The sequence below is a fragment of the Mus musculus genome, chromosome 10 (genome assembly GCF_000001635.26).
Source record: "Mus musculus strain C57BL/6J chromosome 10, GRCm38.p6 C57BL/6J".
NCBI classification, from domain to species: Eukaryota; Metazoa; Chordata; class Mammalia; order Rodentia; family Muridae; genus Mus; species Mus musculus.
Window position 1 is genome coordinate 64,868,502 of NC_000076.6, and position 26,782 is coordinate 64,895,283.

The window sequence follows — 26,782 nt, forward strand, 5'->3', positions numbered from 1 at the left end:
TCTCAAATTAAAAAATAGTACCTAGAGAGAGTTTGGCACAAGTCACAGACAGCTATTTTATTTTCTTCGGTTTTAAGTTTCTAAATCAATAAATACATAATACAATATCATTCATGTGGCAGGAATCCCACAGAGCTATTATATCAGCATTCTGCTTTATAGATATTGAGCATAGACAAGTAGATTCCTGGCTATTATATGTCAGAGTTTCTACTTAGCTGTATTTGTCTTAACCTTTTTTTTCTTTGTTTTGTTTTGTTTTGTTTTGTTTTGTTTTGTTTTGTTTTTCGAAACAGGGTTTCTCTGTATAGCCCTGGCTGTCCTGGAACTCACTTTGTAGACCAGGATGGCCTCAAACTCAGAAATCCATCTGCCTCTGCCTCCCAAGTGCTGGGATTAAAGGTGTGCACTACCACCACCCGGCTCTTTTTGGTTTTTTGTTTGTTTGTTTGTTTGTTTGTTTTGTTGTTGATTTTTTTTTGGTTTGTTTGTTTTTGGTTTTTGTTTTATTAGATACTTTCTTTCTTTACATTTCAAATGTTATCTCCCTTCCTCGTTTCTCCTCCTCAAATCCTCTTAACCACTCCCCCCTCGCCCATCAACCCACCCACTCATGCTTCCTGGCCCTGGCATTTCCCTACACTGGGGCATGGAACTTTCACAGGACCAAGGGCCTCTCCTCCCATTGATGACCAACGAGGCCATCCTCTGCTACATATGCAGCTAGAGCCATGAGTCCCACCATGTGTTTTCTTTGATTGGTGGTTTAGTTCCAGGAAGCTCTGGGGTTACTAGTTAGTTCATATTGTTCCTCCCATGGGACTGGAAACCCCTTCAGCTCCTTCGGTCCTTTCTCTCGCTCCTTAATTGGGGACCTTGTGCTCAATCCAATGGATGGCTGTGAGCTTCCATTTCTGTATTTGTCAGGCACTAACAGAGCCTCTCAGGAGACAGCTATATCAGGCTCCTGTCAGCAAGTTCTTGTTGGCATCCACAATAGTGTCTGGTTTTGGTGGTTGTTTATGGGATGGATCTCTTGCTTCATTCCATATCTTGTACAAAATAATTCAAAAAACAATTTTTTATTTGGAATCCTCAACATCTAGTCTTCTCTTGGGTTTTACTCTTAAGTTCTCCCAGTGACTGAAATTGATTGATGGCATTTAATAAATTATTCATAGATCTGCTTAAACCCTTCAGTGAACGTGTCAGGCTGTAATTTAATGTTTCATGACTGTTGCTGTCCTGTGCAAAGTAAGACTGGAATCCTCTAAAACTTTCAGTTTGACAAACTCTTGCCCAACTTCTGACCGTCCCCTTGCCAGAGCTGAAAAATCTTTGATTGTAACTTGCCATGTGAGCTGAGAGTATGTTGAATGTAGCCAGTGACTCTTCTCTCTGTGTTCGTTTTCATTGCTGTGTTGTCCAATGATCCAATGGGCTCCCTCAAGAGGAGGAGGGAATTTGTTATTGTCATTTTAATCCTGGGGAACTTTATGCAAGGGGTTTCAGGACTTCCTGGGGCTCTCATAGAAGATCAGTGCCATTCCTAGGAACAGGGCTTGGAATACCCTAGACCACATCACCACATCAACACTTTCACTTTACTGGGTCCTTAGTGGGTGGATTTCCATAACATTTTGCTGTAGACTTCAGCATTACAGATGATACTGGATATCAGTGTCTCATTGCTCCCTTTGTTTTGATGAAACAAACATTTTATCCTGTGCTTGCTGATAACAGCCTATCAAGGAGGAACTTCAGGGCACAAACTCGGCGGGGCCACAACCTAGAGGCAGGTACTGAAGCAGAGACCATGGAGGAATTCTGCATTACTGGCTTGCTCTTTATGGGCTGTGCAGTCTGCTTTCTTATGCAAATCAGGACCACCAGCTCACAGGGCACTAGATCCTCACTTCAATCATTAATCAGGAAAATATCTCACAGATTTGACAGCATTTTCTCAATTGAGAGTTCCTCTTCTCAAGTGACTCGAGCTTGGGTCAAGTGACCAAATGATGATGATGACAGTGATGATGATGATGATGATGAATGTGAAGATGAAAATAATGATAATAATAACAATAATAATTAATAATAATAACTTTTAGAACCCAGCACAACCAGAAATACACATTTATTACCTCTCCGATGTAGGATGTACAAAGATGCTTCTGTTGAACATTCAAGTACAGTTATTAGTCCTTGAATGTATAAACATTTTTATGAGTGGAGAAAAATAATGACCAAATCTTCAAGATGCAGAGAACCTATTTCTACTTCCAAGCTCGTTTAACGGGTTGATGGCTTACAATTTACTTAACACACTCGCATATTACTTTTGATTCCAGAAGTAGTGAGCTGTGTCTTCATTTATGTGCCTTGCCATATGCCAGGGGCAGTAAAGGCTGCTCTGCTTTTAAACTCTGCACAGGACACATTTCCTAAGAGAGGAAGAAAGAAAAAAATATTTTTAGTTGCTAAGAAAAAAAAGTTGTATAGCTCACTAATTAAAAATGTAGCCTTTGGGCTAGAGAGATGGTTCAGTGACTAAGAGTAGGCACTGTACCTGAGGAAAACCCAAGTTTGGTTTCTAACTGTTACTCCAGCACCATTGGGACGTTCATCTCTGCTGCTCCCAGCCGCTGGCACTCATATGCTCATAAACTCCTCCCTCTCCCCCTCTTCCTCTCCCTCTCCCTCCCCTCCCCCTGCCCCTCTCCCCCCCCCTCCCCGTCTCATACATGCACACACACACACAATTTAAATAAAATAAAAAATTTAAACTCTAGCCTCAGGAAGGTTAACCTTAGTCTTCAAAGAAAATGAAATGAGAAATGATAATGTGCTAGAAATACTAATATACAAAGATTAGTTTTCTTTGAATAAGAAATACATGTCAGTTTTGAGCATTTAATATGTGTCAGGTTTATGCTAAGGAAGCTAAGTGAAACCTCACATTAGACAGCCTTGGTTGTTTTTGCTACACTAGAAAACAGGCAAGGCATTCCAGTCCTGAGGCTTTATTGACACCATGTGGAGATTCTAAATGACAAACAGTACACACTGATTCTTTGATTTATATTTTTGTTTATATTTTCTACTAAACATTATTTTAATTTTTTAAAAAGAGATGTGGTCTCTTGAGATGTAGCCCTGCATGGCCTGGAACTTGTTCTGTACTCCAGACTGCACTTAATCTACCAGAGGTTTGCCTGCCTCTGCCTTTTAAATGCTGGGATTAATCCAGCCTAATTTCTTTCCTTTAATACAGCTAAGCTTTTGTTATTATATAATATTGATTCACTGACTAATGTTTTTTTACTATTTTGAAACTAATATTCAGAAAATCACAAAGCTTTCTCATATGTCTTTCCTATCTATAGATTTCTGTTTACTACAAGCCAGAAATAATTATAGATATCACATGTTCTATATAAATAATCTAATAAGAAATTTCAACATGCATGTTTTATCCTTTTCAAGCCACCCTCTTTCCACATACTACTAGAAAATATCTGAAATTCTATTGTGTGTTAATATGTGTATATGTATATATGTGATGTGTTCATATCTATGTGTGTATGTGTATCTCTTTGTGTGAACATGCATGTTTCTATGTGTGCTTCCTTGTATGTGTGTGTAGTTGTACATGAGTGTGTTTGTGTGTATATCTGGGTGTCTATGTGTTTGTATTTAACTATGGGACTATGTGTGTATGAGTATGTCATTGCTGGGAGTAGATCCAGACCTAACTTGTTACCCAATGTAACTGCAAAGAGCTTCATAAGGTTTTATGGTCTTTAAAGTATCAGATCATTTTTATTCCTAGATTTCTTTTTTCTAATTCACAAAGCTGACAGTTTCCAGGCAGTGAGGTTGAGAATTTGGTGGTGTCAGAGTTTACATGGTTTCTTACCAAGGCTTCATTTCAGATGCAATGGGAAGATGCAATTTGCATGCTGTTATGAATGTAACATATTCACAGAGTGCTATCATGCCGAAGCAGATAATGTTTGCTGCTTGAGACCTCTAGACCTGGTATGCTAATGAGGAAGGTTGTCCTTCATAAATCCTTCCCGTCACCCTTATTCTTCCATGGGAATAGGGCATATGCTAATACATGGCATATACAAATTATACATGCCATCTATGCATTTTATAATTACAAGCTATAATTGTTTATGAATCTATATACAGTCTTTATTTGAGGAATAATTTATACATATATAAATAGATGATAAGTAGCCTATACCATTTCAAGTGAATTTTAGCTATATCTTTTGAAGTGTTCTATTAATATAATTAAAGGTAGATGAAGTATATGCAGTTTTTAACAAATGTGATGCCTCAGATTTAATTTTAATTAATTTAAAATCTGGTATATTAGGAATTTGCAAAGTAGCAGGCCATTTTATAGAGAATTCAAATATTGGACACCATAGGCTACCTTCCTAATCTTAAATGTAAAGTTTGCAAGCAAATACTTAAAATTGTGTAGCTTTTTTTTTATTTGAATCAAGTATGAAAATTTTGACTGGACTACTTTAAGCTTGATTTTTACATGACGTGTTTATATAAATGTCCTCTCATGAGAACTTCTTCCTAAAGTGCTGCTCTGTATGGGAATGGTTTTAAAACTGAATTATCACACTTTAGGCCAAGATGACTCAACTGCCTGAGGCAGAAAAGGAAAAGATTGCTGAGCAAGTCGCCGACTTCAAGAAGGTGAAGAGCAAGCTGGACGCTGAGATTGAGATATGGGATGACACAAGCAATGACATCATTGTTCTTGCCAAGAAGATGTGCATGATCATGATGGAGATGACCGACTTCACGAGGTAAGTGCACAGGAATGATGCTGTGTTAATCGATGGATGGCAGTCATATGGTTGTCACATCATTGAAATGTCTAAGTTTCTCTGAGTGGCAAGGGGAAACGCAAATATGGAATTAGGAAGTTACAAATGTACAATTCCAAAATTGTGGTAAAAATAGTACAATTTCATACACAGCTCTTACCTCATGCTCTCAGACCTTCATACACTGAGATTACATTGTACCATACTCTCATAGCTTAATACTCTGTAGCAGAGATTACAATGTATCAATCTAATACCTGGCTAACTGTCCACTGAAATGGGTAAGCAGGACATGCTCACTCTGAAGCTCTTAAGGGATTAATACCTACTGCTATCTCATGGGGATTTGTGGCCAGTAGTATTCCTGAGTTTGCAATTCAGTCTTTGAAACCCCCATGAACAATGATGGGTATGAAGGAAGTATGCATTGTCTATGGGGAAGCAACATAAATGTTTTAAAATATTGATGAGACTTTGTGATAGCACAGTCTGACTGGCCCTGTTCTCTGGTAGAGTCACCATGGCCATGAGACCCTGTACATGTATCCTGACAAATGAAGGGATTTCAAAGACCCCATTCCTTATTCCTGCCTGCAATACTGCAGCTCATGTCTGGTGGCTATAGGATGGTCACTTGAAAATGAGACTTCCCCAGCAAGTAAACTGGCACTGGTGTCTGACCTTTTGTAGCTCTCTAAACAGTTCTCAGAGCCTTGTTCCCTCCTTTTTTTGGTTCTAACCGATTGTGTCTTTTACCATTATTATTTAGCCCCAGTTCATTGTGGTGGTGATGGTGGGGGGAACACAAAACTGTGTGATAAATATTCCTGCTTGATGCTAAGAAGTTTGCAAAGACCTGAATTTATAAGCCTCCCCACAGAGAGAAAAGGGACCCGAGGACAAGAAGCAGAAACCCAGACTCAACAAAATAAGGAGATAAAGGCAATTATGGAAGTTGGAGATGATGGCCAAATATAAACAGGAATAATTTACTGAGCCCAAGGTCAATGACCCTGCTTCAATTGCCCAAGAAACCTTCGTATGGGATAGTGTTAAGCATGTATCCTCGTTGAGGAAGCCATCTCTGTTGCACTGTTCTATTCTGCGAGCACTGATGAAAGTTCTCATGCCTGTGTTGCTCTAAGTATGCTTCTATGGAAAGTCCTTTAGCCCTTCATGAGCTGAAACCTACTTACTGGAATATTCCAGTGAATGGACCCTTAACAGTTATGCTCTGTGCAACCAATGACAGCAGCTCTATGTCTGGGGTTTGGGTCTTCCTAGGCAAAAAACTCCTTGCTATTGAGTATGAGTTGAAAGGTAGACCATGAGTTATATGCATGTGCAAACTGAATCCTGATGGTGAGGAGACCCAGACCATGATACCAGAACACTTCTAGGATGGGGTTGCACTGTATGGGCCAGCCTTCAATAAGCACAAAATCTTTATGAGAACATGTCTTTCAGTTGCCTAGCAGTCTACATCCACTCTTTAGGGAAAAGGAGGTCATTAAGGGAAACAATATGTGGAAAACAGGTTGCAAATGTCTTCACATAATTAACCAAAGAGCAGCAAGATGTGGAATGCCTCTCTTACCAGTTGCTAAAAAATACAAACCGAAACAAAATTCAGTCTTCATGTAACTACTGAAGTTACAGAACAGAAGACTACCCTATGCCAAACATGCTACATGTAGGAAAATATTGTATCACAATGCACCACACACAAAAACAATGTTATGCTGGAACAATGAGTAAATGTGATTTTAAATCATAATTAATTGGTAATGTATATTGCCTTTCAGGGTTAAGGGTGAGAAAGAGTTTTCAAATGTTAAACACAGGAAGTAGTAAATGGGATAACATAAAAATGCTGTTTCAGTGAAAGGTTGTAAAGAAAATTAAAATGAAAAGATAACATGCTAAACATTTGTAACAAAGACTAGCTACAATGTGATACTTTTTATCTAAACTACAAAAGAGATGCATAAATCACTGTGGTGCAATGGGCTATACACAGACAGTCTGGTCTCCAGTTGAGCTAAGGTCTGAACCCAGGGACCAGTGGTGATAATTCACCTACATGGGACAGAAGGAGTTCTCTCATGTCTCCTGAAATCCTGGCTCCTGTCGAAGTTACTGCCCCCTCAGCCCCCACAAGAGAAGCATGGTTAGTAGTCAAGTAGGCAATGTCCCAAGCTTCTGACCTTCAGGCTAAACTCATCCCCAGTCACCTAGCAACAGTAAAGATAGCAGCATACCATAAGAAGGGCTGTTTGGCCCCTCCTCACTCTCTTGTTCTCTTGCTCTTACTCCCCTGACTCTCCTCTCACTCTCTCCTCTCCTCTCCCCTCCCTTTCCCCTCCCTCTCCCCTCTCTCTCCTCTCTCTCCTCCCTCTCCTTCTCCCCCTCCTTCTCCCTCTCCCTCTCCCTCTCCCTCTCCCTCTCTCTCTCTCTCTCTCTCTCTCTCTCTCTCTCTCTCTCTCCCTCTTACTCCCTAGTCTTTCTTCTCTCTCTCCTTTCCCCCTTTCTCTCCTCTTGGCCATGGTTGGTCTCTCTCTCCTTTTCCCCTGCCTTTCTACAATAAATCTCTAAAGCTATAGACTATCTTCTGGACTCAAGGCCCACTGTACTTACTCTTGCCTGCTTAGAAGTACTAAGAGTCCTCTGTCCCTAAGTCCTCTCTTCCATAACCCTGGGGCTACAAGTTGTAGTGGGGGGGGCTGGTTTCAGGGGCTGCCCCTTGTCCATCCCCCATAGAGCGGGTTCTGTGGCCTTGATGCCCACCTGGGGCAAGTGGAAAGTGTCTGGCAGCCCTCCCATGTCTGCCTGCTGAGAGCATAGGAGGAACTCTGGCCTGATGCTGGCTATCCTCCCTTCCCCCCTCCTTCCCCTACCCCCTTTTAGTTTCCACAAATCACTGCTTTGTTAGGACCTGACTAGTAAATATTTGAAGATATTTAATGGAAATGTAAGCTAGGTAAGTGTACAGTTGTTCAAAATGGTTTTTTAGTTTAGTTTAGTTTTGTTTTGTTTTGTTTTGTTTTGTTTTTAGAAAATATGGTGGGAGAAGCAAACTTTAGTAGATGCCTTAATTTGAAATGTTATGTTTGCTGGGTGTGTTTTGTCAACACTGTACCCTGTGTCTGCATCTCTAGTTCACTTCAGGTAAAGTATTTACAAAGAAGAATTTGAAAACAGGACTCTTTAAAAATTAATCCAACCAGTATTATTGGTTGATGTTTGCTTTCATTTAATATTTAATTTGTACTTGGACACTTTTAGACACGCACATAGAGCATGCTGACCACACTCCCACTCAAATCTACCCCACCTGTCTGTCCCCTCCTTCCCATTAGTCTACTCATCCTGCTTTGTTTACTGAGATTAACCATTGCCTTCTCTGTGGTGTTCCAGTGATCTTTTGGGGCTTGGGGGGTTCGGCAGTGGGTACCCAGCTAAAGACAGTGACTCCCTTCTCCTAGCAAGGGGCAGTGAACATACTCTGCATGACAGTAGCCATACAGTCCTCTCCACAAGGCCATGTATGTAAAAATTGGATGATTTGCTGGACAAGGGAGAGTACAACAGAAATAAAGTCAGTCTTGGGAAGGAATTTAATGGAATGTAAGCTATTCAATGATACAGAAAGGCACTCTGACCTACATTTTATGAAACAATACCCTGTGGTTATGCTGGTCCTGTTAAAGCTTTGTTTGGGTTAGTACAATTATCCTCTAAAACAGAATTTGGTTCCATCTTGTATTCTACTGAAAGAAAATCCACTTTTCAAAGCTAAAAGAGAGTGAAGTTGCCACTCTAAATTTCACTGGAGAGGATGAAAATTAAACTTATACATAGCATTCATTATGAATGTCTTTGGTTATCAGTTTCTATTTTTACCATTTAAAACTCTTGAGAGTTTTTTGTTTGTTTTCTTTCTTTTTTTTTTTCCCCTAGTCAGAGCTTGTCGCTTGATAATACACTCTCTTTCCTTTTCATCCTTTTCATGCACAGGACAATTGAGTTTTGGCCTGTGCTCCAGCTTCTACAGGCAGAAATGCTAACAATCTTTTGGTCTCCGTATCTCACTGGCTCTCTTTCCCTTTCTTGCCGTATATATCTTCCTCTTTCTCCCTGTTCCTCCATTTCCCCCAGTATAGACAGGTATATAGTATACACAGTATAGACAGGTATATAGCTCTCTATAGTAATCAAGCCTAGTCCATAGTGTTAAACATTAATATATTTTACAATCTCATCATGAGCAATTTCATCATCATTGAAGCTTTCTAAAATTCGTTGATGATGTATATGACAAATATGTAATCATTTTTGAAAAAACAGTTTCTTACTTAATTTGGATTATCCCCTAAGCAACCAAGCAAGCAATTTGGTAGGTTATTTCTCCACTGGTGAAATGAGTCAATTCAAACCAGATTGATTATATTAAAGGTGGGCTTATTGGGAAGCTGCTCTCAAAGTAAGTTCACTGGCCCCAAGGATTGAAACCAGGGGAGTCACCATGAGGAGGAAGAAGGGAGGAAGAGGGGAGGAGAAAGAGAAAGATGGAGAGACAGAGACGGGGGGGGGGGAGAAGGAGGAGGAGGAGGGAGGGAGAGAGAGAGGGAGAGGGCGAGAAGGAGGAGGAGGAGAAGGGAGGGAGGGAGAGAGAAGGAGAGGGAGAGGGGGAGAAGGAAGGAGAGAGAGAGAGGGACAGGGAGAGGGAGAAGGAGAAGTAGAGGGACTGAGACACTGGAGAAGGGCAGCCCAATCCCTGGGATCAGAAGTTCAAGGTTGGGCACAGGTATGCTAGCTATGTAGGGACTGACAGATCCTGGGAGGAGCTGGATGCCAGGTCTACTTTTATGTGTAAAATGTGTACTTCAGTCCCTTGTCCTGACCTGAACCAAACACAGCAACTACATTCCCATTATTTCACACAAACTTTCCCAAAGTTAAGAGGGAATTATCTCCCCATCATACTGATTAACTTTTTATGACACCTAGAATTTCACCTTTGTAAGGTTCACAAACAAGTGTACATATAACATTACCTAGTAGAATCTGGTCTTGTTATGAAGGCACCATGACCATGTAATTGGGGCTTGCTTACAGTTTCAGAGGTTTAGCAGTGGAAAGCAGGCAGACATGGTGCTGGTGAAGGAGCTGAGTAAATGAGCTGAGAGTTCTACATCTGGATTTGCAGGCAGTAGGAAGCAAGGGACTCTGGGCTGGGTATGGGCTCTTAAAAATCTCAAATCTGACCCCCAGGGTCACACTTCCTCCAGCAGGTCCACACCTCCTAATCCTTTCAAATAGTGTCACTTCCTGTTGAGTAGACATTCAAATCTAGGAGCCTATGGGGGGGCCCATTCTCATTCAGTCTATCAGGAATACATTCCTTAGATTTCAGCCTGTCCTTTGACATTAGCATGTGTCTAGAGAGTAGGAGCGGAGAAGATGAAAATCCTCCATGGAGAAGGTATTGATGAAGTGACAGCAGAAGGTGACAAGGCCCAAGCAGAACAGTTGCTGCAATGCTGAACACAGTTCTGGGTCATGGTGATTTGGTGCATTGATGATTAGAAACATAAGGTCAAGGGGCTTGAAATTAATAACTCCAGTGGATTTTGACTTTTGAGGGTGCCAGAAATATGGGACAGGTGACCAGAGATGCTCCCATATTGAGGAAATATTACTAATCCCAAAGAAATAGCAGACAAATATTACATATGCCAAACTTATCCTCACTGCCACCTAAAATGTCAGTCACTAGAAAAGGAGTTCATTATATGGAAGGAAGAGAATGCCCCTGGCTTCAACACCTTACCTAGGGAGAGGGAGACTCTAACTCCCCTGTTGCCAGGAGAATACAAGATTATTACAGCTAAGAATCCAAACAATTCATAAGTTATATTATCTCTTTATGAAACAAATCCAAAATTGAAAATAAACTGATGTATCACAATTTTAAAAGATTCAAAATTTAGAATCCCATCTGGCTGCATTTTTGCTTGATGGCAATATATGTGGCTAAATATTTAATAAACATATATTAGAAAGTTGAAATAAAAAGACAAGAGCCAGAGAGCAGTAACTGGGCGAAGGATACGATGAGTCGATAAAATTTTGGGGGAAAGTAGTCAACAGAATAAAAAAAAGAATCACCACTTATAAACTATTCCAAGAGGAAAGTTGTCAAAGAAAAAAATTTAAAAGACATATTTTAAAAGGACTAATAAGACACCTAACATAACTTCTATGTGGTAAATTGTACACATTTGATAAAATGGCTGTGAGATAATGCTAATGAAGTAAAATATGAGAGGGAAACAGCTTGAAATGATATAATAGCAAAGATGACCACAGCACACATAAAATTAAAGGTCTGAAGAATGCGGATAGAGCAGTGTTTAGGAATCAGACTGTATTTCCCATATATAAAACTAAATCTCAATTTGCATACCAAATGTCTTTCCTATACCTAGAGGTACTTGAGCTGGAATGTTCCTTACTTAACATAGTTTTTATAAAATATCGTGTAGCGTGAAATATTTAGAAAAACATCCTAGGCTTTTGCTGGCTAGACACTGGCTGGTCTGTCTCCAGCCTGGTAGACAGGCTGAGACTGCATTCTTTCCTTTTAGCCAGGGCCTGTCTCACCCAGGCTGGCTTTGTCTCTCTGTAGCGCTAAAATCACTCTCTCCTCCTGGCTCACTAAGTTCCCATGACTGGCCATTGCCACACAGGCCCCATGCTTCCAAATTCTGGTGGCTGGCTGGCACTCTGCCAGCATAAGGAACCCAGTTGAGTTGCCCCATGAAGGAAAACACAACACAATCTTAGTTTAGAATCAACACATAAGACAATCACTGGGTGCAGAACCTAGCATCCTAATCTTGTAAACTAATCTATGTTAGAAATCCTCAGTGGCTGGTCGGCCACTTGAGCTGACAGCCTCTGGCTACCCATATCCTGTCTGCCTTTCTTGTTTCCATCCAAACAGGCCTTTCCTTTCTCCTGCCTCCCTCTCTTCTCAACCCCTAAATCCTGCCTACTTGCCCAATGATTGGTCACTTGTAATGTTTATTTATTAGGGGAAAATTCTGCCACAATATCTCATTCACAGAATAGCATTCAATATACATGTATGTGAGACAACATAATGAAACCATTGGAATAACTTAGGAAAAGCAACCCCTCTTGCTCCAAAGGCTGATCAACACACCATGTCTATTCTCATCCTTGTAAACACTAACGTGCCAAATAATCTGCTTTGGGATATATTCTAACTTAAATTCTAACTTAGGCCACTTCTGTGTCTTTCGCTCTCTCACTCTTTTTACGTCGTGGTACTTCAATATAAATGTTTTCTTTATTTTTTTCTCTCTGAAGCCCTTGATGGCATGTTTTTTTTTTAAAGTAATTCATCTCTGGTATGTGTCTTAGTCATAACTGAGCTCCCTACCATGTAGAATACAGTATCTGCCTAGCTCTCTTTTATTTCTCACTAATCCCCGTTCCTGTATCTTCTCTGCATTTAATTTTGCTACCCATACTTATATTGTATATCCGAAATATTCTTCCTTAGAATCACCTATAGGTCTATAGGGTGATTCTGAAAGGCCTGGTATGGTATTGATATAATTAACCTAGACAGGTAAAACACATGGGAACATATACTTAACAGCAGAAAGCTAAATTATATTTGTATCTAGAATACAGTAGCTCTGTAATTATATAGACAATGGCATGAAATGGAAAGAAGCCTTAACTGACCTCAGTGAAGTATCAAGCAAAGCCTGGAAGAGTGGTGCACGCCTTTAATCCCAGCACTCAGGATGCAGAGACAGGCGGATGATCTTGAGGACAGCCTGGTCTAAATAGTGAGTTTCAGGACAGCCAGGACCACGTAGTAAGTCAGTCTGTCTCTCTCTCTCCTCTCTCTCTCTCTCTCTCTCTCTCTTTCTCTCTCTCTCTCTCTCTTTCTCTCGCATGAAAATATTTATATGAATGAGGAGGGATACAAATGTATGTGAAATGCATGTATATATGTATACATATACACATGTATGATATGTATAACTATATAAATATGCATCTATATCTATGTACATATATACATGTGTATATATGTATGTACATATATGAACACATGTATATACGCATACATGTATGTACACATGTATATACATATAATATGTGTATGTGTGTGTATGTGTGTGTGTGTGTGTGTGTGTGTGTGTGTAGTGTGTGTGTGTGTCTGCATGTACATAGCAGATATTTGGCAATGAAAAGCCACAATTCATCTCACCAAGTATCAAAGTAAATGTTCAGAGTGGCTACATCCATTCATACGACCTATAACAGTGGGAGAAAACAGAAAAAACATCCCAAGTACCAGAAGTTTAGGCTTTTTGATTATTAATTTTGAGAAAAAGGTTTTTTTGGACTCAAGCTAGCCCCAAACTCGCTATGTGTCCACAGCTGCCCTTGAACTCAGTATGTAAATGAGGATGACCTTGAACTCCTGTCCCTGCTACCAAAGAAGTGGGGCCAGAGGCATGAGCATCATGCCTATTAGCAAGTGAAAGTGAAGATATGGACAGATAGAAATCAATAATGAACGAACATTTCAATGATCACAAAGAAATTACAACATACAAAGATAGATGCTGGGCCAGAATTAAGGGAATGTCATGGAGTAACCAGTAAAGAATTTTACCTTAAAAAGATGCTGGCACCAGTGACTGAATAATATCACTAAATGCCAAGACGGAGAAGGCAAATCCCTAAAAGACATTTACCAAAGAATGATGGATGCTTCCAAAAGACTCAGAGTAGTGACTTATAGAAGAATTTTGCCAGGGCAGATTTTTGATATATCTAAATGCTTGAATAACTATGTTTTAGCTTTCAAAAAATAGATGATTGAGAAGAGATAGGATGAGATTGAGAAATGAAGAGCCATCAATAAGATGGAAAGACAGACCATATACAGGGGGAAGAGAAATTCCCAGTGAGGAGGAGGTGGAGGAGGAGGAGGAGGTGGAGGATGATGGTGATGATGGTAGTGGTGGTGGTGGTGATGATGATGGTAACAAGAAGCATGAGAATCAACCTACATGAATTCACATGTGTATTTCTTCAATATTGGCTTTATTAAGTGAGCTGAGCATCATGGGCATCAGAGAGAAATTTCATGTTCATCTAATATGTAAATAAATTGAGTCTACTATCCTCTTTATATTGCAAGATTCTTGTTTTGTTTTGTTTCCCAATTGATTCAGTTTTGGATTATCTAATCCATGATTTCTCCATATTCCCTGTTTCGGTGTCCACCCTTAGCATATGAGTATATGTTGTATGAAATACTTACCTTTGACTTATAGCTAGAATTTAAAGGATAGATTCATCATAGATTTATATAATTTCAATATATATTGAGATAATTTACTCATCATGTCTGACCATTATTAAACAAAGAAATTATAGAAGAAAGATAACCAGGAAAGTAACCAGGGATTTAAAAACACCACTAACAAAATCGCCAAAAACAGTGTGATCAATATTAGTTAAATGTTTTGAATCTCCTGTGTTTCACTGGTTTGTTAAATTCACCACTTAATTTTTAAATTCAATGTTGTAGTTTCAACTCACCTATGGTACTAAGAAGAAGCATAGTCAAGCATAGTCATGTTTTGTCACTGTGGCCATATATATCCTTGACTTCTTAAGGGAGTTGATCCAACCAGGCTAATAGTTTCAAGGGAATACCACAGTGGTAAGGCATCATGTTAGAGCCATTTGTCCTGGAAGCAGAAGCTTACCACTGCTGCTGTCACTCATATCTAACCAGACCCAAGTTAGATATTTGAGTAAGAATCAAAGTTCACACAAAGAGACCTCCTATTAACTATGCCACATTTCTCAAAGGATGTGGAACCTTCCACACCAACTGGTGAGGAAGCTAGCCATTGCATTTTCCATGGACCAGCGTGAGGGACCTTCTGCCTGTGGTCTTAGTCAAGTAAGGCTGTACACCTAGCGTTTCTAGTCTATTCAACTAGTAGATGCTAAATTACATTGCTAGAAAGAATAGCCATGAAAAATTAATTAAAACAGAGGGGACAAGGATGATTAAAGAAGTTAGAAAACCCTTCTGTTATTTGGAGGGGTCCCCTGGAAAAAACAACATTGCAAACAAAGAAACCAGTTTACATGACAGACTAGACTCAACAGGGAGCAGAGCAAGGAGAGAGGTGAGAGTCACAGTCAGTTAAGATCCCTGAATTCAGGATCAATTTTTAAATACCTATGTTATGCTTTGTTACACAGAGAATTACATAATATGTATCATTTTGTTTCCTAGGAGTTTCTATGATAACAGTATTACAAACACTACATTATCATTACAGAGTGATAAAATTGAGAAGATAGAAACTAAAATAGAAAAGGAAAACATAGGAAAGAGAATAGGATAGGAAAATTTAAAATATAATCTCACTATTAGTTATGTCTATATGCCAGAATTTCTAATACAGGTACAGACTAACCTTTTTGTAACATTAAACTCATATAGTAGGTAGAAATGGCAAAATTATCTCCCCCATAATATAGAAGCATAGAGCAATCTGTTTTTTCTCGAAACAGTGGTAGATTAGAGGGAAGATGTCTCTTTCTCTGTTGGAAACAATTTTTAGAAGTCACCAATGAGCACAAGGACATAAGAAGCAATGCAAAATGGCCTCCCTTTGCTGGGTGACGTGGGTGTGTACAATAACGCCAGGAGAAATCCTACAAAGTGTCCCACATATGCCTGCTCTCCTTTAAATTTGTGACCTCTGTTTTACTCAATTATTACTGCATGCCTATGTGCATTTCTATACACATATATGTTCCCTAGTACCAGCTACTGAGTCCATGAAATGTCTGTTGTCAAGGATGACCATTTGACACTGACCAACAAATTGATATGCTTTTCTCTGCTCCCAGTTTACTCAGGTCCCTGAGGTCCTTGTGTAGGGCTAAGACCTTGTGGGCTGTTCTCATGCAGCTTGCCATGTTTGTTCATGTCAACCTTGTACTATGCATGCTTGGATGGCCATGTTGGGTGAGAGTTCATGGGTTTAGCTTCTGATGTTACTAGGAGACACAATCTCACTGCAGAGTCCTTGACCATCTGGCTCTTAGCATCTCTCCACCCCTTCCTCTGCAATGTTCCTTTGAGCCTTAGGTGTGGGAGTCATTTGTACTTGTATCCATTGGGACTGGAATCCACATCTGTGGACATTGTTTAGTGGTGGTTTTCTGTAGTGATGTCTCTACTAGAGAACGATCTAAAAATGTGAACGGGAAGGCAATCAACTATGAATCTAAACTCATTCATTTCAACTCTTTTTCCAGCTAACACATTTATCAGGAATAGAGTGAACAGATTGTCTCTATACTTAGGTTGAGAAGAGTAGAGTGCCGTGTTAATTTATCTACAGTCCTAGGCTAGTACAGAGTTTACATAGTAACAGGAGCTACTAGAATGTATACAGAAAGATGGATAGGTTCCACACTAGGAAACATTGGAAATTCTATTGGGAAGCAGAAGAAAGAGCAAGATTAGAGCATGTCACACAAGAGGTATGATTTTACCCTCTCTGAGTGCAAAGTTCTTACAAAAAAACCTTAATGAAATCCTTTCAATCTAGAGTGAAGGTTTTCCGATACATCAGTAACTTTGAGGATATTTTGAACCAGAGCTAGGATGTGATAAGAGAATTCATAAGTACACTGCCTGAGAATACTTTGAAAAATAGACCCATTCCTAGTTTTACAAAAGCTAAACCTCTCACAGTTTATATGTGTACAAAGCCATATTTTGCATCCACACCCCAGTAAAAGAAGCTCTGCAATATCAGTTTTAGAACCTTAAAATCACTGCAACTTAAACTGAATCCAGAGACAACTAAGTTTTGTTTCACATAGTATTTAATAATTCTGTAATGATTTTAAAATGAATGTAACTTTTAGTTTTACTCTTTTCTAATGTCTACTTTTTTTCTTTGTATTTTTTCCTTGTTTTCTTCAGTTAACTTTGGCAGGAAAGCATGTTTAGAGTTTTCATCCACATCAAATTTGTATCACAATTAATTTAGTTGTTTATAGTTAGATATGTCACCAAGGAGGACATAGTAATGTGATATTAAACAGCAAATAGTCTCTCATTTGACACGTTATGTTCTTCATAAATGCTAATTGGCTATGATATAAATATATACATATATGTGTGTGTATATATATATGTGTATGTGTGTGTATATATATATATATATATATATACATATATATGTATGTATAATGTTTATATTTAAATATATGAATTGCATCTTTTGAGGCTCTACTAGATATAATATTTTTTTCATTTCCTGAATTGCTATTTCCATAGAGTGCCATAGTCAACCAGAGAATCTACACTATGGGTCTCCCTGTGAAAAATACACGAAGAATCTGCAATATGAATCTCCATATGAAAAATACACATCTTGTTGTTGTTGTTTTTTAATCTTAAGTTAGGTTAATGATTGCATTCGGTAATCCATTGTTGAAAGACTATAAGACAGTAATAAAAAGTTTTTAAATTATTGATAAAAAATGAGGAAAAAATATGAATCCAAAGACCATTCCTAGGGACCTTCCAGCCAGCTTACAGAGTTCCAATAGCTCCCCTAGACACGAGCCACCACCACGGAACTCACAACAGAAGGTTCTGGGGGAGATATCAGATTCAAACCATAACATCTGTATTTCATTCAAGATTGAGAGAAAAAGTGAAATTAGATATTTATGTTTCTTTACATTCGAATCAGGAAGACCATTAGGAATTATTAGGGTTGTAGAAATGTTCTTATATTTAAACATTTAATTGCATATCCATAAGTTGAGGGTTTATTAATATTTATCAATAAAACAAGCACTGCACTACTTATGTTGTGATAATCTTTAAATTAAATAATGTAGCTGTTAATACCTATCAGCTTCTTGATGATTGACTCTGCTTCCTGGATGAATGTGGATAATCACAAGGTTATTCAAAGCAGTCTGAAGTATTACAGCTTGAATGTAGTACAGATGTTGAAAAACATCAAATATGCATGTTAATGATATAACTTTTCTTTAGGTATGTTTGGTTATCCAGGAAGAATGTTATGCATTCTCTTGTTCTGTTAACTGCTACAGCCAGCTATTACTATGACATTTTATAACCATGGTTTCCTGATACCTACCTACTCATCATGAGCCTATCTAGAAGGCAGATGAGTCTGGGAGTAAAGTATCTGCAGATTCAGTTAAGAAGGAAAATCAATTTCCATTCCGTGTGATGCAAAACAGGGAACTGAATGTTCCCCCGTAGGTATTTCTGATAACTAGATAGTTTGTTTTGTTTTGTTTTTTTGTTTCCAAAATAACTAGATAGTGAAGGTTGCTGCTTTAAATTCATAAAAAAAAATTCTGCTTTCCCCCCTTCGTCATTGGATTCTTCCAGATAAAGATACAATTCTAAACCAATTAAAACTGCCTTAAATAAAAAGAACACTCCCCCCCATACAAACACACAATGGTTGTGTTGTTAATATGTTTATAGCCATACCCTAGATACTCCTTGGTGTCCTGCAAGGTCTGCCTCCTACAAAATATCTGATTAGAAGGGCAGATTGGAGCATCACAGGGGTGCCAATTTGCCAGCTGGTCACCCTGTGTTTGTCTGCTGTTTTACAATGAGTGTTGGCTGACCTCCGCTCAAGAGCCCAGATAGGATCTGGGTACCTGCGGTAATCGCTACTCCCTGGCGAAAACAGAATCTCTTGGATTTATAATGGACCAAGGGATGTCAAGGCGCGTCGCATCCCATAAACGTCACCTCCTCTGACAGTGTCCAGAACATCTAACCATGCTGCTTTCTCTCCCCATTTCCTCCTGTATAACGAAGCAACTCGACCGTGACAGAGGATTACTCTTCTTAAAGTGAATAGATAGTTACACCGTACATTTTTAACTCCAGATCATTTGCGGAGTTAAGGACAGATACTAAATTTCAATCAGTCCTGATAAGAGCCAAAGTTGCAATTTTAAAAATAAGTGTGCAAGTCTCATGGTCTCATGGTACCCCTTAATGACTGTTGTCAGGGATTGTGGACCTCTGGTTTGGTATTTATCTATTATATTTAAATTTAAAATACCTTCAAACTATCGGGATTTTGTTTGCATTTATTATTCTAACAAAATTTTGAAAATCAGTATTTCGAAGAGAAAAACGTTCAGCTGCAATCTCAAGTGAACACCTCTCTTCTGTGTTTTCCCGGAGACATTATTTTCTTAGTTTGGTCATTGTTTCTTTTGTCCATTGTCTTGGAGTTAATTTTTTTATCTCCTGGTTATATGGGTTTCTACTCCTCATTTTCCTTTTCCCACAGAGATCATGAGTTGACACAACTCCTCATGTCGTTCACATCTTTGTCCTCACAGGATTAGATTTTTCTTGTCAGTTTCCTTCTTTTCATTCCACACTTTGGTCGCCTGTGGTCTTATTCTTGAATGGCCCTACTCCAGTCATTCAATTTCATCTCCATTTTTTTATTTTAATATTTCTTTTCCTTATGATCCTCTTTGCCAACATATCACAGGAGCTACTGTGGTCTTTGTCTCCTTTTAAGACTTTTAGCCAATGGCCCTGTTCTCCCATCTCCTGCCCTTTGTCTTAAAATTTGTATTACGTCTCTATAGGAACCCTTGTCTCACCTCTTTGATTGCTCATACTTGATAAATAATCACTGGGTTATCTATGAACATGGGATGTGGACGTGTAAAGGTAACCCGTCATGAATGACGCCTTCACTCTCCACCCACTCCAGAGGAGCATCCATCTATCATTCTGCATCCTCACGGCGATCACACAGGAAATAGTGTACCAGGATTTTTCTAGAAGACCCAGAGAATAGACATCTGACATGAAAGAGTGTGGTATCAGGGGAAAAAATTATTTTGCCAAATGAAATTTTATAGCTGTTTCTTATAACAGGCAAGAAAAATTAATAACCGTGATATGTTCCCTCTATGTTAACCATTTTACTGTGTGTATCTTAGTCGTCAGGTGGTAATTCATAAGTATATACAGTAATTACTAAAAGAGAGGGGAAAAAAAAACCTAGGTGCCTCCTTAGCAGAGCACATTATATTCCGTATGGCATATTGTCAGACAACATTTTGGGCAGCCATAGTATGAGATTCAGGGAGGTCTTCATATACAGGAAGCATCATTGGGGGAAAAACAAAATAAAACATTCAGATAACCTCAATATCATGTTGTGAGGAGACGAAGAGGCAAGCTGACAATTCTTGAGTGTAAATGGAAGACAGGATGTGTGAAAAGGGAGCTTGAAGCTGCTGAAGGACTTTGCCATTGAAGTTGTTACCTTGCTTACCATACTGGGGAGCATGAGCCTGGTCAGCGACCCTGGCTGAACCTTGTTCAGGAAATGATCTAATCCCACGGTATCTTTTTCATGTATATTCTTTCCATTTCTTCAGAAGATAGCATTTAAAGGCTGTAGGAATGAATTTAGGTCCCAGCTGGAGAGAATTTTTAACAAGAATTGTATCAGAATGTGACAATCGAAAGGGAAGAGAAAATGCAGATAAAAACCTTCATCATTGAAAAAGAATGGGAAGGTACAATGGCTGACTGAACATGCTGGTGACAGAGAGGTTTATTGACAGCCCACACTTCCTGACTGCTGCCCTGCTAAAGCCACAGTCACACCAAGAACGTAGGACATGGCACAGGAAACTAGGCTTCATTTCTCTCCCCTTTGAAATTCTTTGAGTTTTACAGTTTAGATTTTTCTAAAAGAACACTAAAAGTCCTAGCTCCTATTCATCCATTACTTGATCCGATCCTCAAGAATATCTTCCGAAGCTGACTTAACACATTTTGGATAAGAGCTCTGGGGGCAGGGAAGACTTTCCTAAGATGTGTATCCTATTGACTGTGGGCTATTGAAATGTTCAGGTTTTCTGTTTTAAACTAGGTAGCTCAGTCCTGATAGAACAAGAAAAGTGTGACAATGAATAGAACGCCTTCAGACATAGGAGATGTTCATTTAATAAGCCAATATTTTATATATACAGAGTGCTTACATCTTTTTATAATTGGGTTATAGGCTTTGATGTCATATCCAGGTCATAGGATTAGCTTAAATATTGCAAGTAAGTCCTATATTTCTATGCAGTTGCATTACACCCCCACCTACACTTTGATGGATAGATACAGATACAGGGAAGCCCTCTGGTTCTATAGGCCCTTTGGTCTATTCTTACTATGTTCTAATCTCTCTCTGTCTCTCTCTTTGTCTCTGTCTCTGTTCTCTCTCTCTCTCTCTAAATATATATATATATATATGTATATATATATATATATATATACATATATATATATATATGTGTGTGTGTGTGTGTGTGTGTGTGTGTACAGCAATTCCTGAGTTATAGATCTCCTAATAATTGGAAAAGTGTTATGTAAAAAACAAACAAAAAACCTGTTTAAAGTATTGGTATAAAATAAAAAATTATATGTCATCCTAGCCCAGTCACATATAAGAAAACTAACCTTTTCAGGAGCAAATAGCAAGGAAGTAGGAGATGCTAAAGGCTTCTTTACAGTTTCCACTTTCCTTTGAAGTGCTCAGAGATGATCACTGTTGATTGGGAGGCAGAATATTCCATAACCAATTAAATTATTTTGATACAGTTAAACCTATTTGTCTTAGTTTCATTTCCCATTGTTGTGGTCACCTGTCCTGACAAAAGCTACCTCAAGGTGAAATGGTTTCTTTTGATATCATTTTTCCAGAGGTATACATCCATCATGGTAGAGAATACATGAGCAGACAGGGTAGCTCTGGCAGTGGAAGTGAACCTAACTAGTTAAATTGTACTGTACTCAGAGAACAGTGGGAAGAAGGTAGGGCAAGGCAATAAAGCCACAAGACCCGCGCAGAACCTCCTATGTGATACACTTCCTTCAGCGAATCTCTGCCTCCTAAAGATTCCATAAACTTGACAAGCAGCGCCACTTACTGGGGGCCATGTGTTCAAACTCTTGAGCCTGTGGGACACATTTTCAACATTCAAACCGACAAACCGCTTCATTATCTGAATACATTTCACTTCCTCGACTTCTGGGTGGTTTATAATGATGAGGGTCCCTGAGTAAATGTATCCATAGCATTCATCCCCGTTACCATCAAAGTCATGTTTCATCTTAAAGTTTAGGCTTAAGGAGAGGATTAATGATGAGAATTATGTATTTATCTTTCTAGTAGGAAAGTGAAACAGAGAATACGTTAAATTATGATTCAAATGAGGAATTTGGCAATGACCTGTTCTCATAAAGTAATTGGGGAGACTTGTCAAATTACACTTGGCTGCTTAAATTTTTGGACTGGAGCTGAGAATTAGATCAGAATTAATCTGTGCATTGTTTACAGAAGGCAGTGTTTATTATTTTCAGAGAATGTTTCTCAATCTTTTGACCCAGAAGTATAATCTAGAAAAATGTTTGTTCAGAAGCAATCATCTATAAAGATCCGGACTTTCATTATGTTATTAAAATCTGAATCACGTAAATGTAAAAAAAATTACTATTTATCCTATGAATATCAATAATTAGTCTCTGAAATAAAATTATGGCCAAATAGTCTTTTAAATTTTCAAATGAATATATTTGTACTTACAAAAATACACACACACATATCCATCATGTACACAGACACACAGACATGGGTAGTTGTAAAAATGAAAGCCAGGATTTGGTTTTAAGAGGTTTTTCTCAAACTATAGTCTTTAATGCCCACATCAATATTTATACAGTTATACTTTTTTGCCCTGTTATTGGACTTCCTGATTATGAATGTCAGGTATAAGTTACTTTTAACATTCCCAAGTATTTCTGTATGAAATATTCAAAACACCTAGCTTACAATTTATATCTAATACTGCTTATTTTCTATTGAAGAAAAATAATAATAGGTTCAATCCTGCATAAGCTATACTCTGATTGTATGTAAATGTGTTACTATTTAAAATACCCATATGGTTTTAGGCTTGTATAACAGCGCATATAGTCTATTTTCATCTAGATGACTAGATTCAACAGAGGTCAAGTATGAAGGAAATGCTTATTATTTTATTATATTTATGTTTGTATTTTTGTGTGTGGCTGTCATGCTGTAGTGTGGGTATGGAGGCTAGAGGCTAGCCTCAAGCATTCTGTTGTCTTCTTCAACCAGGTGAGTTTTAATGAGCACACTCAAGTACTCAGGCTTCAGATCAAGTCCTCATACCAGCTGAGCTACCTCAGCACATTGAAATACTCGTTATTTTACTCCATGACACATATACTTTAAAATGAAAGAGAGTCTCACGTAAGCCAGGTTAGTCCTAGACTCACTGGGCAGCTCAGGATAACCTTAAGCTTCCCCTCTCTGGCCTCTTCCTCTTAGGTGATGGGATGCCCTGCATGTGCAATGCCAAGGCTATCATGATACCCACAACCTAAATGAGGGTTAGTGTGAGAAGAATAAGAATGTTTAAGCTTCTTATCTTTGTGAATACCATTAACTATTCTTTTAGTTGATGATTTCCAGAAATCAAGACTTCTCCCCCCCCCCCCCAAGGGGAAATCAAAGTGTGCCTACCAAAATAAACTGAAAGTGTGCACTATAATATCACAGAGCTTCTATTTCCTGCTTTCCCTTTTTATTCCCAACATCCTGCCTTTTTATTCTCTACCTCCTTCAGAAATGAACTCAATTCTGATTTCAAAGACTAATTGCCTCCCCTACTATTTGTGAAATGTATAATTTTGATTACAAAGATATATTGGACAAAAAGAAAGAAAGAAAAAAAAAACAGTTGAAAGAGACTACTATCTCAAGCCAAGGAAACAACATATTACACAGTATATGAGAAAAACTCAAGCATACAAATGTGTGCCCAGTGTCATTCAAGAGGTCTGTCTTATTCACTGCTCAATTCCTGTAAAGAGACACCATGACCATAGCAACTCTTATCAAAGAAAACATTTAATTGGGGCTGGCTTATGGTTTTAGAGGCTTAGTCTATTATCCTCATGGCAGGGAGCATGGCACCATGCAGGCAGACATAGTGCTGGAGAAGTAGCTGAGAATTCTCTATCTGAATCCACAGGCAGCAGGAAGAAAGGACAGCTGGGCCCTTTGAAACATCAAAGCCCACTGCCAGTAGCACACTTTCTCCAAAAAGACCACACCTCCTAATCCCTCTCAAGTAGCCCCACCCTCTGATGACTTAGCATCCAAACATATGAGCCTATGGGGAGCCAGTCTTATTCAAACCAACACAAGATCTAAGATCTTGAACTAAACTAGTGATTTTTTTTATTTGCTTTATATATTTAACCATAATGTTGTTTTTAAAAAAAAATGTTAGAACTTTTCTTGGTGCGATTTCAGATGCGCTGTATTTTTATTCTGTGAACACTTCTTATTGATCATAATACTTTTTTCTACGGACTCTATAGAGTGATCTCACAATTTCTTGACAAAGATCCTGGCTACACTTTATATATTTTCTAAATTATTTATTTATTTGTGTGTGTGTGTGTGTGTGTTCATGTGTGTGTGTGTGTGTTCATATGTGTGTGTATAATGTGTGCATTCCTGTGTGTGAAAGTCAGAAGACAAACCTCTAAAATGGATTCTCTACTTCTATGAGAGATGGGCTTTAGGAATAGAAATCAAGTCACCAGGCTTGGTGGCAAAGTGTCCTTACCAGCTGAGCCATCTTGCAACCACTGAAGGAATGATTTTCAACAGTAAAATTGTTTATAAAATGCACTTTAATGCTCAGGGTAAGCAAGGGTCTTTGATGGCTAGGTGTGAGATCCAGTGACATTCTTGAGCCAGCATAGATGATTTGGGGTACAGATGCTCTACTTTTGTTTCCTAAGCCTTTATTGGCTAAATGTGATCCCTTCTCATTCAATTGAGTAATATCCAGGCCACAGGAAAATAAAAGTAAGTGGCTATTAAAAAGAGTTCTCCTGGAATCCTTGCAGTACACAAATAAGAGTTTTATAAATGATATAAAACCATCAAATCCTGAAAATAAATTTCAGTGAGAATATGCAAATGAGAACCAAGGCATAGAGGACAGCATCACAGGTCACCCCGATCAACATGTTGTTTTCTCATGTCTAAGCTCATTGGATTACTGCTTCCCCTATGAAGGCTGGTGAAAATTGCAGAAGAACTGAACAAGAGGCCATGAATAAGAGTACCCCAGGGCTTAAGATAGGCATCAATGAAGTGCCCTATTTGCCTTCCATGCTATGACTTTTCTGGTAGAATGAAGAGATTGACAGAAGCTGGACAGGGAAGGAGTATGCTGAGAACCACACAGTGCTTGTCAGTCTGGCTGCATAGCATTTAGATGTTTACATGCAGCATTCTGGATGAACAGTTTAGCACCTTCTCAAGTGGCCAATGTCATTTCCTATTCACCTTTAATGCAAGCATACTGGATAGATACAGAAGACTCCCAGGTCACACTCATACCCTCTCCCTTCCTTATCATCACCAGCTCTATAGCAGGTAAAATATAAATGGTTATTTGCTTATTATTACACTTCAGGCTGGGCTCTCAGTTCTTAGTTTATTTAAGTAAATTCAGTGAGGGGTATGCTTTTATTATTCTACAAATGAGGACATTAGGCTATGAAAATGTGTTCATAACCCCAAGGTCCAACAGGCAGAGCGAACTGGAAGCAGGGATTGAATCTAGGCAGTTTTGAATGGAATCTGCCCCAGAGTGCACAAACATGTCAATGAAACAATACGAACTAACCAGTAACCCCATGTCTCTAGCTGCATATGTATCAGAAGATGGCCTAGTCCGCCATCAGTGGAAAGAGAGGTCCATTGGTCTTGCAAAATTCATATGCCTCAGTACAGGGGAACGCCAGGGCCAAGAAGTGGGAGTGGGTGGGTAGGGGAGGGGGATAGGGTCTGGGGGGACTTTTGGGATAGCATTGTAAATGTAAATGAAGAGAATACCTAATAAAAATAATAATAATTAAAAAAAAGAAAAGAAGGCAGAAGCAAGACCTGAGTATAGTTTCACGATTCCCAACGTGTGTCTGGATGCAACATGCGAGGGCATAGAAAAATAATAGTGTGTTGAGAATGAAGGTAGTGTATCTGGACTTAAGATGTTTAATATGTCAGGCTCCAAAGCCAGAGACCAACCCTTTCAAGACTGTGTATTAAGTGGCTGCACACAGTATCACACAAGCTGGCAGGGGTTACAGGGCATAAAAACATACATTATGTAAACACACACACACACACACACACACACACACACACGTGACAAGGATGCGTCGTATTGCATGCAATCCTTAAGATTACAGTGAAGCATTCCTACTTTCTAGACAAACACCATCACTGTGATGAACCTGCAAACATTCATAGTTTAGAATCCAGACTTAGAAAGCCAGTTACCAGTTACTGCTTGCAGAAATGAGTTATTGTGTTAGTTGGGGGGGGGGGAATGGACACTTGAGCTCAGTGTAGATTATAGCATATCAAATCTAAGAAGTGAAATGTGTTTGTGTGTATGTATGTGTGTGTGTGTGTGTGTGTGTGTGTGTATACACATACATGTATGTATGTATGTATGTATGTATGTATTATGGAAAATGCCTGCCTAGGTGAATATTGACTCACACTTCCAAGTGTTTGATCTCAGATGCAGTTCCTGACTGTGCTAAGACTATGCTGTCTATAAACTAGTGCTAAATCACCGTTTCACAACCCAGAACAGTTGTA

At 38.8% G+C, this 26,782-nt stretch overlaps 1 protein-coding gene across 4 annotated transcripts in view; it reads left to right on the forward strand.

The window, feature by feature from the left end:
* Positions 1–26,782, forward strand: part of Ctnna3 (catenin (cadherin associated protein), alpha 3) — a 1,573,570-nt gene that overhangs the window by 1,438,404 nt on the left and 108,384 nt on the right. For all 4 annotated transcript variants that reach the window (NM_177612.3, NM_001164376.1, XM_006513475.3 and 1 more), the window contains one exon: positions 4,660–4,841. In NM_177612.3, coding sequence (NP_808280.2) covers positions 4,660–4,841 — 182 coding nt within the window. The remainder of the gene's footprint in view (positions 1–4,659; positions 4,842–26,782) is intronic.